General features: G+C 40.1%; 1 protein-coding gene across 2 annotated transcripts; it reads right to left on the bottom strand.

Moving 5' to 3' along the window:
- Positions 1-1,090: 1,090 nt before the first annotated feature.
- rdh12l (retinol dehydrogenase 12, like) lies at positions 1,091-6,439 on the bottom strand. 2 transcript variants are annotated; one of them, XM_035143065.2, is made up of 7 exons: positions 6,283-6,439; positions 5,622-5,737; positions 4,391-4,546; positions 4,196-4,300; positions 1,899-2,108; positions 1,573-1,765; positions 1,091-1,483 (listed from the first exon to the last, which is right to left on the bottom strand). In XM_035143065.2, exons 1-7 carry the CDS (start codon positions 6,294-6,296, stop codon positions 1,387-1,389), a joined length of 891 nt encoding a protein of 296 aa, XP_034998956.2. In that variant the 5' UTR covers positions 6,297-6,439; the 3' UTR covers positions 1,091-1,386. The 2 variants fall into 2 exon arrangements, with proteins under 2 accessions (XP_034998956.2, XP_034998957.2); XM_035143066.2 differs by having other exon boundaries at positions 4,196-4,297.
- Positions 6,440-15,737: the final 9,298 nt, after the last annotated feature.

Genomic DNA, 15,737 nt, shown 5'->3' with positions numbered 1-15,737 from the left:
CCTCTCTGTGCACGAGAGAAAATCAAAAATCTTTACTGCACCGTCATGTCAACATCACTCGTCCCTGCAGGCGTCTCACATCCAGAAATAAAAGTGGTTCATACACTGAAAGAGTTTGTAATTAGTCCAGTTTAGTCACGCACCAGATCTCCCATACATCCGTACCGTTTGCCTTTTTCCCCAAGTGATGCTATCACTGCCGGACCCGCAGCTGATTCTTATAGTCAGCCTCTTTTCTGTATGAAAGATTAATGATTGATTTGTTATTTACGTTACCATGGAGATGAAGGACGTCAGTGCACACATTTATGGCGCCTTGCAAATGATAACACTGAGATTCAAAAGTAAATCAGTACGTTATCCAACTTGGGAGTGACTTCAGGTCTCGTTTCATTGCAGCTTATCACAATTATATCATCATCACTAACAATCAACCAAATCAGTTCAACATGGAACCTCTCAGTTACCCCCACACACACACACACTTCATATTATCTCTACTGCAGCATTTAAGCTTCCTTTCACCAAATTACTGTTTAAAAGTAAAAGGTAAACAATGATATACTTTCCTATTGTTACTTATTTACCATAAAAAGTAAAAGTAAAACTGGTAAAGTAAAACCTTAACTGATTTTAACTGAAATGAATGAAAACAGAACATCTCATTGTTTTTGTTTGATAACTGGGTTTGTAAATGGAGTTCTAAAGAACGCTGTCTTCTCAGGAACTCGTTCACTGTCTTGATAGTCATCCTGGCCCCAGTAACCTCTGGAGAACTTCCCAGAATATTGATGACCATATGTTCAATCTTTGTGTTATTGCCTTTTATCAATCCTCCACAGGTTCACTGGAATCACATGGCAGTATAAATGTTTGAGCTCTTTATTACTTTATGTCAAAGCAGTGACGAAGCCCCTGAGGTATGAGGAAAAGGAAGTAACTAAATAAATCATGACTGACTTGATGAGGAAGAAACTTCAACTACAATACAATTCTAATGCCACTTTCTCATATTGTGGTTTTGCACTTTTCCCACATGTATTTGGCTAAAAAATATGTTTCCTTATTGAAAACAGGAACAGAAACAGAGTGACGGAGTGTTAGAGAGTTTAATTTCAGGAAAAAACAGTACAGAAAATACGCTGCAGTCTGACCCATTAAAAAAGGTTTTGTAATGTAAACTTATCTCAGTAGTTTCTTTATTATAAATATTTCCAGTTCCATGCATCATACTGTACGTTCATAAGTAAAACAAATACAAACAAGAAGTGTTAGAAAACATGTAACGTGTATATATCGATATATAATTGACCGTTACCATAAGAAAACCCATCACATCAGACTGTAAACTCTGGGATTTCATTTTAAATCCAGACGGACACATTTTCACGTAATGGAGAGCAGGCGACAGCTCAGGTCCCACAACTTCTGAGCCACGTCGTCGTCCTTTCCAGCTGCTGAGCAGTTTGCAGGAGCAGAGTCACTGAAAAGACAAAGACATCATGTATCTGACAGTGTTCTTGTGCTCAGAGGAAACGTATGGACTGCTGTGTACAGTCTAAAACAAAGTACCTGTAGTATCCACCGCTCTCCTTCTCCAGCGACGGCTCCACCGCGCAGTAAATGGTCGTCTGAGCTCCCTGCACAGAGTCTTTGGTGAAGGGACTGACCATCTTCATGACGAACTGCTGGGGGCCGCTAAGGTGGCGCCACAAATCTGTCTGGACGACACCGGGGTGGAGAGAGTACGTCGTCACACCCGTGCCTAGGGAAAACATTGTAATAACTTGTAAAAAGTTGCTGTAAAACATGAATGAGAAAGTGAAAGATACCAGAGCTGCCAGATGGAGCTTTTAAGATCAAATGGAAATCCACAGATAAAAGAGGGTGGCACTCACCTTCTAGTTTTTTAGCGAGCGTGTGGGTGAACAGGATGTTGGCGAGCTTGCTCTGGGAGTAAGCATTCGCCTTGTTGTAACCCTTCTCGCTGTTGATGTCGTCCAGATTGATGGCGCCCCAGGAGTGAGCCATGGAGGACACGGTGACTATCCTGGCCGGCACCGATCTTTTCATCAGGTCAAGCAACAAATGTGTCAACAGGAAGTGACCTGGAGAAGAAGAGAAGATGATTGAACAAATTATGTTTGATTAACTTCTCAGAATGGTTCCTTAATAAGCTGGTAAAGATTTGTATGAAGAACCTTCTCTGCATCAAATATAGAACCAACATAGAAAAGAGGATTTAATGTACTGTCGAAGAGTTTGTGAGACACCACACACGTGTTTACTATTTTCAAACTGATGCAGTTGTCATGAATTTATAAATATATAATAATTTTCTTACTGATTTTTACTATTTCCTCAAGCGCAAATTTCCCTTTAAAAGGACTATCTCGTTTTATATCACACTCCCCTCCAGGTGCAGCAAATTTTTAATGCAGAATATGCACTTGTGCCTATCTGAGCACATTTGGGCTGTTGTTCAAATTTATAACCTGAAGTCAAAGGTGCACGATGACAGTTATTTCGAAGGAACATTATCAAGTGAGTAATTGTGTCAACAAAGATACGTGCACAGCAAATCTACACTTATCTCACAGACATCTGCTTGGCCATAAATGAGAGATTTCTCTCTTACTCCCGATAATATCATTGGTATAACCTGGGTTCTAAAGGAAGAGGGAGAGTTTACTCGAGTTCACTTTAGATGCTTAGGTTATTCAAAAAGAGTCCATTGACTTATTCTTGTTAGTTGAACTTATCATTGCGCCTTCTCTTACAGCTCTAACTAAAGTTGAACTGCTATAAGTTTGTTAAACACACCTGTCAAATTGTAGAAAATGTAAACTCAGTCGTCAGGTAAATTAGTTATGACAGACTGAAACTTTTACTTTAACCAATATCTTCTGTGTTGTCCTTTTGCAGTTGTTATAAAAAGCACGACACAGAAGTGAAGTCCAAACCAACCAGCTCGAGTTTAAAGTGATTACATTTACACTTTATGCACCCTCATTAAAACTGTGTCTGTGAACTTTAGCAGGAGGAAGTTTGTCCATCTCTTCCTTATTATTTCCCCAAGGGACTGTCTTAGCTGACACCAGCACAGCCAAAAGCTGATAGTGTCAATATTTAACAGAAAAACTGGTTTTACTGCCAAAATCTCCTGCCAAGTAGAACGGAGGATGTAAAATAGGACACATTAGAGTTTAGGGGTTTGGGGTCTGTCCTGAGAGATCTGATCACAAGTTCGTCTGTTCACATCTGGTATTGGAATCCGTCCGAGGGCTCAGACCTCGTACAGACTGAGGCTGGAGTTCTTCTGCAGTGGCAGCGGGTTCGATTCCAACTCTGCCATTTTCTACTTCCCCTATTCTGTCTCCACATTTCACACTTGTACCGTCCTGTCGATTAAAAGGTCCAGTGTGTAAGATTTAGGTGAAAGGGATCTATTGGCAGAATGTGAATATAAAATAATCTTAGTGATGTTTTCACTAGTGTGTTTCATCTAAATTGTACGAATTCTTCTTCTCTTTACACTAGAATTGGCCGTTTATATTTAAATACTTTATATTTACACTGGGAGCAGGTCCTCTCTACGGAGGCCGCCATGTTTCTACAGTCGTCCAAACTAAACACCTTTTGAGTTTTTATGACAACTGAGGTTTTACACAGGATCTCTCTCATGTTTGGAAGGTGGAGGGGGAGGTGAGGGGGGGTATTCAGCTGCAACATGACACTTCACCACTAGATGTCACTAGATTCTACACTCAACCTTTAAGGCGAATTGCCCCAAATGTATCCATATAAGCAAATAAACAAGTTTGTGAAATGATGTTTTTAGATAGTTTGACAATACACGTGTGTCTGTTGCCGACGTGTTTACATGTGTGTTGGTGTGAGAAGGGAGAGAGACAGAGAGAGAGAGGGTCAGGAGGAGCTGAGCGGCTCAAAGTGCACACCGAGGAGGAGTGGAAAAACATTTTTGTTGTCATGATGAAACAGCGGTCCCTCACACGAGGCCCAGGATGCCTTCACGTTCACACGCATCACAGATCAGCTCCCAACGGGGTCTGAGTGATCGGGTCTCGGGTGCGTTGACACCTATTCAGAGCTGTCTGCTTGTGATCGGATCTCCAAGAACGTTCAATACCAGGTCATCGTCTCCTCACTGCACAGATAACGTGGATTTATTTACCCATGTGATTGACACCGATCTGCATCTCAAAGCCATCTGCTGTTTGCCCATAAGGACAAACCATCACGCCGGCATTGTTGATGAGGATATTGAGTTTCGGCTCTTCTGGAAAAAAAAGGAACATGAAAATGTAAAATGCTTTTTTTTGTTTCTTTTTTAAATTCCTTTCACATGTACAGAATTCTCCGGTTTTACCTTTGTTGATGGCTTCAGCGAATTCTCTAATGGACTTGGTATCTGCCAGGTCAAGTTTCATGCAGAGGACGTTCTTGTTGTCTGATTTTTCGATGACGTCTTTAACGGCGGCCTCTGCTTTCTCCATGTCCCTGCACGCTATGATGACCTTCGCCCCTAAACAGAAGAATAAACAGCTGTCTCTCTACACACCGGTCCAGACAATCAACAGATATTAAAGTGACGTGTGGGAGAAAAGGGAGGACAGCACCCTCTCATGACTAGATGTGGACATTACTCAACTAGACTTTCTGATTGCATCACTGAAGCAACTGTGGAAACACAATGCACACTTTGTCTTGCGAAACAGGAAATGGGTTACACAACGTTTTACACAATTTTTTTTCTTCATTGCTTTGTTATTCGGCAGGATGACGCAAAAACTGCTGAACGGATTTACACAGAAACCTGGGCCATGAAATGTAAATCGGGACAAAAGGGGCAGATCCAGGCTTTTGATTTTTTTACATTTTCAACAATTTCCCAGGGAGTAGTTCATGAATCTTGATGGTGGAAAAAACTGGCAGATTTCAGGGACTGATATCCATGAGTGTGTGCAGCCTGAGACTCTCTGTACTTAAACTGTCCATGATTTCAACACCCAGCTCGAAGGATAAATAACTAAAGTAACTCCAGTTCCATTCCTAATATTTTTAAAGGGATTTAAAGTGGACATGTTCTGATACCAGGTCGTGGATCAGCCAGTGCGCAAATCTATGAACCGATCTCACGTCTTTAAAGTAACTTCACTCAGATCCAGATAAAACTGCAATTTTCTTTTCCCAGGATCAGTAGCTTACAGCTGTTACAATACGCACTGGTACCGGATCGGAACTCGGTATAGGCTGATCCGCAAAGTCCAGGTATCAGTACTGGTATAGGGATGGGATGAATGGTATCAGAACATCTGTAATGTAAAAGGGGAGGAGGAGGAGGATTTCCCAAATGAAGGTTGGGTATAATTTGATGTGAAATGAAACCAGAGCCTATTGGAACAGGTTCAACAACCAGAAACACATCATGTAGGATGGCTGATGTTTGATTGAACAAAACCAGGCTCAAAGACTGGAGGTCTCTTTGAATTGATGTGAGTCATCATGACCCGGCAGAAAGAGAGATGATGTGATAATGAGTCAGATAATCTCATGTGCAGCTTTTGTGTTGTGTTGTAAGAAGCTGTAGCCGGTCCCACCTCTTTTTGCCAGGTCCATGGCTGTTTCTTTACCGATCCCAGTGTTGGCCCCGGTGATCACCACGGTCTTATCATCCAGCCTGACGTCAGAGGACCAGGGCGTCCGGAAGAAGTTTCTGACACATTATAAAAACAAGTAATAAAACTGTCAACGTGTTCACTCTCATCTTCATAATCCCAAGAGAATCCAAACCATTACAGATTCCATCTTTGTTCCCTTTTATTATTATTATTATTATTATTATTATCATATTATGTATTTATGGACACATTTCCTTCATATTCCCTTCTGAAGCAAATATACACATTTCTGTTTATCTTTAGTTTCTTTTATTGTTATATTATTTAGTCATGTACACACAAGCTGGATTCTTTGTACACTGTTTGTACATTTAAATGTTTTTTTCAAGAAGTTTCCAGGATGTTGAGAAATGACTTAAAACTGTGACTCAACAAAATGGGTGAGATAAACCCTGAACAACTGCTTTTAACCACACTAACACGAAACCACATGTTTGTCCTCATTTCATCCAAACACATGATAAACAGATCAACAGTGATCTGAGCATTAATCTATTTATGACAGAATCTGGTTTTTATTTGTAGTTTAATCTCGAACTAAAACTACAGAATTCAACAACCTGATGAAAACACTTCTCACCTGATCGTCTGCATCTTTTCTCGTTTTGAGGCCGAAACACTGAAAACAAACCGTGAATCTTATTTTCACAGAATCGAACCATAAACTGTTTCACAAATTGAAAACTTGTTGATCCGGAAGTGTCATTTTACCTAATCCACTTCTGTTTGAGTGTCCAGTGTTTTAGCCAATCAGCTGCGACGGCGTCACCGTCGCTCAAAGCCGATTGGTCGAATTGTGAAGCTCAGTCCGCCCTCTCGGGTATTTGTGTTTGATTATGAATACGGGGCTGCGCCGCACGGGCGGGGACTCCATAACTGGGCTTCGGTCAAATTCAAAAGGAGAATTTATTTATTAATATGTTTCTTAAAAATATAATAATAATGAAGTAGTAGGAAAAGCATTTATTGGTTCTATTTGAAGAAATGTTGCAGTAGCAGCAGCATCAGCAGGTTTAATAACAATGTTCAGAAAACCATATGAAATTAAATGTACATTCAAATATACTTTAAATAAAAGTACGTGGTATAATCAGGAAAATGAGCCTAAAAGTACAAATATTCAGTCCTGAAAAATGTCCCATGTGACGATACATTTAAATATATGATAATATTTTATCATCACTCATCTACACACTTAGTTTTGTTAGTATTGAACTGTTTATGTGAATTTATAATTAATATCTTCATAGTGGATTGATCTGCTGATTATTGTTTTTTCATTAAATGGTTGATGATTTTCATGATCACCAAAGTAGTTGACAAATTCATTTAACTAAAGCCATCAAATAATTATGGTAAAAAGTGTATTTCTCTTTGAAATGTAGAGTACAAGTATAAAGTAAAGTACAAATACTATAATTCTTAAGAACTCAAGTAAATGTACTCACACAATATTAAATACACTATGTATTTCATGGTAAAACTCATGTCAGAGTTGTGTCAGTTTTATTGTAAAGTATGGCATTACACCATTGATATCAAATATTATCTGATTGATAAAGATTGATCACAGTAAAAACAATTATTATAAAGCTAGGGAAAAATAATATCCTTCAGAATTATAACATAATTTAATGTAATTCAATTAATTCTTCCTTAATAAACAACAAAGCCATCTAACTAATTTTGTAATGTGTAACTAGGACTTTAACCAATTTACTAACTTCGCATCCTAAGTATAAATTGATAATGAAGCAAAGAAATAAACTAACAAAAGTATAAAAAATCCTCCTCCTTTCTTGATATTGTTATACTGTGATTCTGCAGTTTCTCCAGCAGGTGGCGTCCTTTAACCACCCACCACCTTTAACGCTGTGGAGCCTGTTTTGCTTTGACACCAGCAGCTCAGTGTTTCTGTGTTTTGTCTGCACACAGATCAGCAGCTTGGTGTTTGGGGGGGATCTCGTCCTTGGCCGAGGTCTCACTCTGCTGCTCAATATTCTGCAGGAATCACAAAGAAAGAAAAAAATCCACAGAATTACCCATCATGCCTTTCTGCAGAGGTCACACCACTGCGTGCACGGTTCGTTCACATGTCACAGACATTATTCCAGCATTACAGTGGCTTTACACTGTGGACACAAGGTCATTAGCTCAGGAAACACTGCAGCGGTCATCAGCTGATTGTGCGTAAGCAAACGTTTCCTTCCCTTTTCTCTGCTGCATGATCAGTCAGTGTGTGAGTCTGTGTGTCCATACAGTGTGTTCTTGTGTGTACCACACTGATTAATAGACAGTTGTAAGATATCTAAATCAAGTTTGTGTGCACTTCTCTTGATTGCACGACCCCCCCCCACACACCTCCTCTCTTTACTTTTCCATGTTTATTTCAGCAGAAAGTGGAGACGAGTGGCAGCTGATACATTTTTCATTCACTGTAAAACAATGAGTGATCACCTCACAGTACAGTGAGGCCCCCCATGATTCTAATGTCCCCTTAAACTCAATCAACACAATGTAGATCAGGAGATTATCCAATGTGCTAGATCCAGATTTTTATTTGGGTCAAATTACACATTAGATTAAATATCAGGCGCCTAAATATGTTTTATTTCCATCAAGATACATGAATTATTGCCACGGAAATAATTGGTGAGATTAAATCCTTATTTATTTATACCTTTCATCCTGTTTTTATAGCATCAATTAAGGAATTAAATCAAAAGTAGGACTTGAACATACATCAGTGTGATAAGATAATGACAGAAACCATTTTTGGAAAAACATATTTTGTGTTTATTTTGACTTTTTAGTTTGGTCCACATCCTATCCACTTACAAGTATAGGGTTATGCCTGTACTGCATCCGGCCACCAGGGGGTGATCAAGATGATTTGGCTTCACACTTGGGGAGCTGACATATTGTCCATCTGTATTTACCGACCACGTTTGGCCCATTTCTCATTCTTCCACAAGCTTTGAAATCCCCGTCTGTAGTTTTACCTCCTTGAAGGAGGAAATGAAACCACATCAGTCTTCCATCAGTCAAGTGAGACATAAATATTTAATTATTTATCCAAACCTTTTATTTTATCCAGAATATTTGTACCAAGTTAAGAATCTTTATCCAGAGTTGTTTATTATTTTCATGTCATATTTTTATCCCTTGTGTTTGTTGTTGATTTTTTTTTTTCATTAGTGACACGGAAAACACATCAGACACAACAGTTTACCTCAAACTGTGACTGGCGCCGCATCAGCAGCAGCAGCGTCTTCCCCGAAGCCAAAGACAATGGAGACGCAGGAGGATGCACTCGATAAACTCTGAGAACAATCCATTAGCTATTATGGGACTATTAACTTTGGCAGATGGAGAGCGAGAGGATGCAGGTTTTTATTTTTAATACAGAGGGACGGAGAAAAAAACAAACAAACAAACAAGAGCTGGAGGAGAATATCTTATGTTGATATGAATTCACATTCTGATGGGGAATTATAGTGTATTTATGAAATGTGGTTAGCACACAAGTAAATGGAGGTTTGTAAAGATCCATTTTAATATTTCAAATCCACTTTATCCAGCTTTTATCCTGTCGAACAATGACAGGAATAAAACAATAAAAAAGGATAGGCACTTTATTTACATTGCTCTTCTACTGCGTTTGAAATAATTAATATAAAAATCAATATTGAAATATTGGTAAACATTTAAAAGATTAATTTCAGGCATATTTTAAGACATATAAAATAATATGAGCCTATAGACATAATATTCAGAAGCATAATGATGAAAATTCAATAATATTTTCTGTCTTAATATCAACAACCATTATGAGCATTTATATAAAGTAAATATAAACAGTCTGAAAGATCATGAAAGAACACATTATAATATTAGTAATGATCTTACCATTTAATTCTTGTTGTAGTTATATAAGTATTAAAATGACTTTAACTAATACAAACCGAAAACCAATATTCAAGCAGAGCGCTCGTCACAATTAAATGTCGTCATGATTCAAATTAAATGTTTATTTTACGGAGAAGGAGATTTTATAAACACGGACTTTGACTCAGACTCTGAGCTCCACAACCCTCGATGTGAACGTAGTGATTTAGAGAATCACTATGTTTAAAGAAAGGAAACTCCTTCTCTTGCCCTTTGCAGCAGGTCAAGTAGCAAAGCTGGCAGAACACGACGCCTTAATGTTTACATTACAACAATCTTTCCAAGGTGACACACACACACACACACACACACACTCATGCAGGCCGGCGGCCATCAGTCTGGCTCATCCGTCGACCTCCCTTCAACAAAAACCTCAAATGATCTGAATCTGTGGGACATGATAAACATCTCCGAGCGTCCTCACCCCCGTGCAACCGGCCCTCACCGGTTCACCCATCAGCCACATTCTGTTTAGTCTGTCTCTTTTCTGTCTGCTGCACCTCCTCCTCCTCCTCCTCCTCCTCCTCCTGTGCCCTGCCTCTGTATTTGGTTTCTCACCCTTTCAGCCTCAGTCACCATGTTACATAACACGTAAACGCTGCCATTCATTTTGTTCAGGTCGTTTCTCCTCCGCTGATCCAATCTCCGACGTGTAATGGCTTTCTCAACTGCCGCAGCGTTTCCCTGAGATACAAATCTAGTCCAGATCATAATTACAGTCTTGTTTTTTGATCGGCGGTGCTGCTGTACAGCAGATGACAGAGCCCTTCATCTGACCACCGCACTGCTGACTCAAACACACTGTGTCATTTAACTCGGCCACACAGGCTCCCTCCATAACTGGGCTCAGGCGCTTTCTGTCAACGTTCTCTGGAGAAATCAAACTGTAAGGTTGTTGTAAACCAGACTTAGTCTTTGGTTGTAAATCATACAACATGACAGTAAGGCAAAAAAAAAAAAACGATGGTTACTGTTATACAACGCATCCTGATTATGGGCTCAAATCTTCATGCTCAGGTTATTTTTGTCTCTACAGAAGCAGCAAGGAAAAATATTCCAAATTTATAAAACAGCAATAGACAGCCTCTCTTTCCAGAAACTCCACTTAAATATGTGAAATCTTCCTTTGAACAGGGATGAGCTGGCAAATGAAAATAAAGCATAAGGGCACAAGGTTCAGTGTGAGGGATTTACTGGCATCTGGCAGTGAGAGTGCTGACGGCTTCAAACTGAAACTGCACAAGATGCTTCACTTCTAAATATAGAAATATAACCAAATTTGATCAGTTCATCTTTTTAGTCCAACATAATGTTTGTACCTAATTTGAAGAAATTCCCTTCAGTCATTCTTGAGATTTTGTGTTCACAAGGTAAAGAATGTGCTGTTGCCTTTCACCAACAAAATCTAAACTCGACAGATACCACACTGTGGTTGTATGCCTCCGCCATCCAGTGCACCTTTGACCTTTGACCTTCAAATTCTAATCAGTTCATCCTTGAGTCAAAATAAATGTTTGTACTATATTTGAAGAAATTCCCTCAAGGCGTTCTCGAGATATCTTGTTCACAAGACATGGGACGGACATATGTATGAATATACAACTTGAGAACATAAACAAAGTCTTTCATGTGAAATAAAAACTGACCAGAACCCTGTCGCTCAAAACCTGATTGAGAAAACAAGATTTCAGGGCCTTTATCCTGACGTAGACCACAACCAGATCCAGAACACCATAACAGCAGATTCACCACTTTTCATTTAATTCCCTTCACATCCACCTTTTGATCGTCACTGTTTCATCTCAGGCGGCATCGTGCAGCATCACATCTGAACCTTCACGTGTTCTGCTCTGTGCATCAAAGAGATCGTCCAAGATGGACGTAAGATGGCGGCGTGGTGAGTTGCCCTTTGAAGGTGAGCGGACAGTCATTAGGGATCCGCCACGAGCCGCAGGAAACAGGCGCTCGCTGCTATTTATAGAACCGTCTCAAGGAGTCAATAGCTGTGAGCTGTGTAGGGAGGCATCCTGTGGAGGGGAAGGGGACAGTGTGTGTGTGTGTGTGTGTGTGTGTGTGTGTGTGTGTGTGTGTGTGTGGATGCTTTACGACATTTATAGCAGCGCGAGGCAAGGTGTCATGTTTCAGTGTGACGTTCCTGGAGCAGTTTCATACAACGCAACCTGCTGGTATCTGGGTTGTTTTAGTGGATCGTACCAAAGCAAGGAGCTGCCACTGCACTGATTATGATGTTATCAATGTATTTCGGCGACTTAATTGATTTTCAGTTCAGTTAAAGGCGACGGAGGAAACAGTGACCCCTGCAGAACAAACGTATTTTCACACGGCTGACTGGGCGTTGATGCAGCTCTGTATGTTCTGCACTGTAAATAATAAAGTCACAGTTTGATTCCCTATATTTCTCATAACCCTTCACACGTTGATCGTTACACGTCCTCGCCTCCTGACACGTTTACCGTCCTTCACATCCAACATGTCACCTTTGCCAAATACTGTAACGTGGGAGCCGGCGCTCTCTCATACTGTCGCTCGGCCATCAGGTCCTAATTTATTATTTTACACAACCCCCTGGTACAACGGTGTGGAAATCACTTTATCAACACTCTTTGCTTTTACTGCTGACGGAGTTTTTCACTTCTGTTAAAGTGTAACTTTCTTCCTCCTCCTGCAGACGTAGCAGGTGCAGCTTAGTTTACTACGTGTGAACTTTATCCACCACCGAGCGACAGTCCTCCCTCAACCCCTCAACCGTTAAGCAACCTATCAGGTTTTATTATCTAATCCCCGCCAGGACTTCTGTAATGTGCAGATGAGTAAAGATTATACAAATACATGTAGGAAACAGAATCATTCCTGTCAATGATTCTCCACAGTTTGTAAAGACTTTTAGAAACATAAAATACTGACTGCAACGAGAAAAGGGAAAAACAGAATCGGAATATTTCTTTATTAATCTGTTTCAGTCTAGACATCCTCTGTCCTCGCTGTGCCTGCGCCATTAACTCTTTGAAGAATGGTTCGTCACTGGAGCGCAATGAATCCTGGGATAGTTTCTCCTCTACGTGAAGGGTTTAGATGCAGCAGGACTTGTATGAAATTGTCTCTTTCCAGAAACAGCCGTGGTGCTGAAGAGCCCAAGAGAACTTCATGACAATAAAGTTTAACAAACAAACAGTTTGCTGTCTCCCTGCTGTCGGCCTTCTTATATAACAACAACAATAATTATAACTCATGTATCATACTGTGTATCTTTCTAGATTTAGGGTTAGGCTCCAGTGAGGCTGGGGTCTTTCAGTTTTGGGGTTTGCACGTTCTCCCAGGGTCTGCATGGGTGTCCTCTGGGTAACTTCCTCCCACAGTACAAAGACATGCAGATTGGGGTTCGGTTAATTGGAGACTCTTAATTGGTTTGAGTGTGAGCCTGAATGCTTGTTTGTCTCTGTGTGTTGGCCCTGCAGTAAGCTGCTGACCTGTCCTCTCTGCACCCCGGCCTCTCGCCCAGTGTCCCCTGGGCTGTGGCTCCGGGCCCCGTATGAACCTCAGAGGATAAACAATATGAATAATGATGCACGAGTGTGTTTGTCTGTGTTGATGTTACTTTCCATTACTTCATATTTCAACAAGGCAAATCTTTTGGTTCAGTTGCACATAGAAAAAGTGAGCAAATTCTGTACATGTCAACCTTTTGTGTTTGATTAGAGACCATCAGGGATTCAGTTCTGTCCTGGATGATGTGATGGAAGCAGAGAAGGAAACAGTGAAGTCAGGAGGATGAGGAGAAGAGTGAGGATGAAGATGATAACATGAGAGGGAACCTGACAGATATTTGCGCTGTGACAAGCAACTATTTCCAGATTTTTGAGCAACATCCCTGTTTGTAATATCTCTCTAAAACCATTACACATTTATCTTTATATTGCACATGTAGAGAAAAGCCATATATTGTTTATAGTATATATATTTTCGTTTCTATTCCTGTTTTTATTTCTTATCACATTTTGCCCCTTACGCTACTCTCTTGTGCTGCTGTGTCAAGTTTGATAAATTCAAGGTACATCTCATCTTATCTCTTATCTAACCTTCCAAATGTTTGGTTTCCAGTATTCTCTAAATGTGATGCTCAGATAATAAAGGACAGGTTTTTCTAAAGAACTATTTATAGTCAATTTAATTACAAAGGACAAAGCAGAGTCTGTCTCCCTGGGCGATTAGCAGATCATCTGTCAGGTGGGAACAAGTATGAAAAGCATTTTAAATCTCCAAAAAGGTACGAAAAGCCTTGAAGTCTAGAACAAATCTGATCATCGTATGACCTGATCAAATAAACTGTTGTTCTCACATTGAAAAAGTCTAGATGAGAAACTATAAGACAGTGATTTACAGTATCTACTGTTTGTTGATGCTAGGACACCTGCTCTCATGATGTGACATTTATTTCTATCAATTCATCAACACATGGAGAAACAGCATGTGTAATAAAGGCAACTATCTCTTTTTTAGTTTCACATCTCCCTGAAACAAACAATCATAAGTTGATTTAAGATCCTCTGGTTCTCTGTGAGGGGCCAGTATCTGGTCGCCTCAGTAAATCAGTGTGTACACACAGTGGCAGTGTAGTGACAGCTGCAAGCTTTCTCATGAATGACCCTGAGGATAAAATGCACCACTGTGCACCTCTATTCACAGCAAATCAAAAGGCATTTAATTGCGTCAAGAAAAGAATTATTATCTGTTGGTGGCTAATGAGCCAGATATTCTCCTCGGCCGTAGGTCGTGACCAAAAATGGAGCAAAAAGAGAGGATTAGTTGGACTTATATTTGCAAGATGAGCCAGAAACGCGACAATCAACTTAAAATGGTGATAAAACCGCACGTCCTTGTGGTTTTTAACAATAACTTTCAATTTTGAATAGAAAATTTAATTAAACCAACTATGATTTCCATTTGAAAATTTACGGCTGTGTGTAAGTAATTGTTTAACCAAATGACCTGCGCACATTCAAGCCTGCGTGATGACATAGCTGCTTTTTTACCACAGATTACGAGGTTGAAGAACAGTTTGAACTTAGCACATGTTGTCATGTAATGTATGTGCATACAGTAATAACGAGATCACAATAATTATGTATTTATACAGAGACATTGTAAAAATACTTTAGTAGAGGGCGACCAGGCCACAAACACACACGACAGAGAGCATGTTTCGGGCCGAAGGCAAAGATCATGATGGACGAGTGGCGTGGAAAAACGTTTGAGTGGGAGAATAATGACGGAGCAGCTCGTACATCCAGCAGCAGTCGACTGTGACCTCCTCTCTTCCTGTGCCCAACAGGCCTCTCCGTCGGACGAGCTCCACAAATACACTAACTGAGTCCAGATGATTCATTAGGAGGAAGTTGATTGGGGTCACTCTTTTACATAATCACAGGGGGGTTACTGTGTTACTTCAGGGATGTTATGTGAATAAACAGTGAAAATTCAAACTGAGAGTTTTGTTTTCTCTTGGGTTCTCTTATACAAAGACGTATAGGCGTCTCACATCTGGTCAGTGTGCACTCGGCCAGTTAATTGTCTTAATGGTGGAAGTGGTTTGCATGTGTTTGTCTAGAAAAACCTTTTAGGCAGTTGAACCGTTTGAGCCTCCCACTGCGGACTCAACGAAATTCCGGAGAAATTTGCCAGGACACGGCTTTAATTTCGTTCCTTTTTCTCTCAGGGATTACGTTATGTAAGACCTCGCATAATCCCAATTTGTGTTCAAACTACATTTCAGCACTGATCAAGTGGATTAAAAGCCCTCATGGACGGAGCAGAGCCACAAAACGCAGTTTGTTGTGGGTGTCGGAGTCACAGTACTAACATCTATTTCTTACATTCACAGCAATTTCTTGCATTGTACTGTACGTTGACTATTGCAGAGGTTTGTGAAGCAACCAAGTTCCCAACTTTTCAAAATAAAAGCTCTGTAATTCAGCTCGATGGGAAGAAGCATTGCAGCAACAAAGTAACCGTTGTGTTTTTACTTGGACGACAAATTGCCAAACAGGAAATGGTTCAGTCGTATGTTGC

This window comes from Hippoglossus stenolepis, chromosome 19 (genome assembly GCF_022539355.2).
Source record: "Hippoglossus stenolepis isolate QCI-W04-F060 chromosome 19, HSTE1.2, whole genome shotgun sequence".
Classification (NCBI taxonomy): Eukaryota; Metazoa; Chordata; class Actinopteri; order Pleuronectiformes; family Pleuronectidae; genus Hippoglossus; species Hippoglossus stenolepis.
This window is presented reverse-complemented; position numbering and strand designations above follow the sequence as displayed.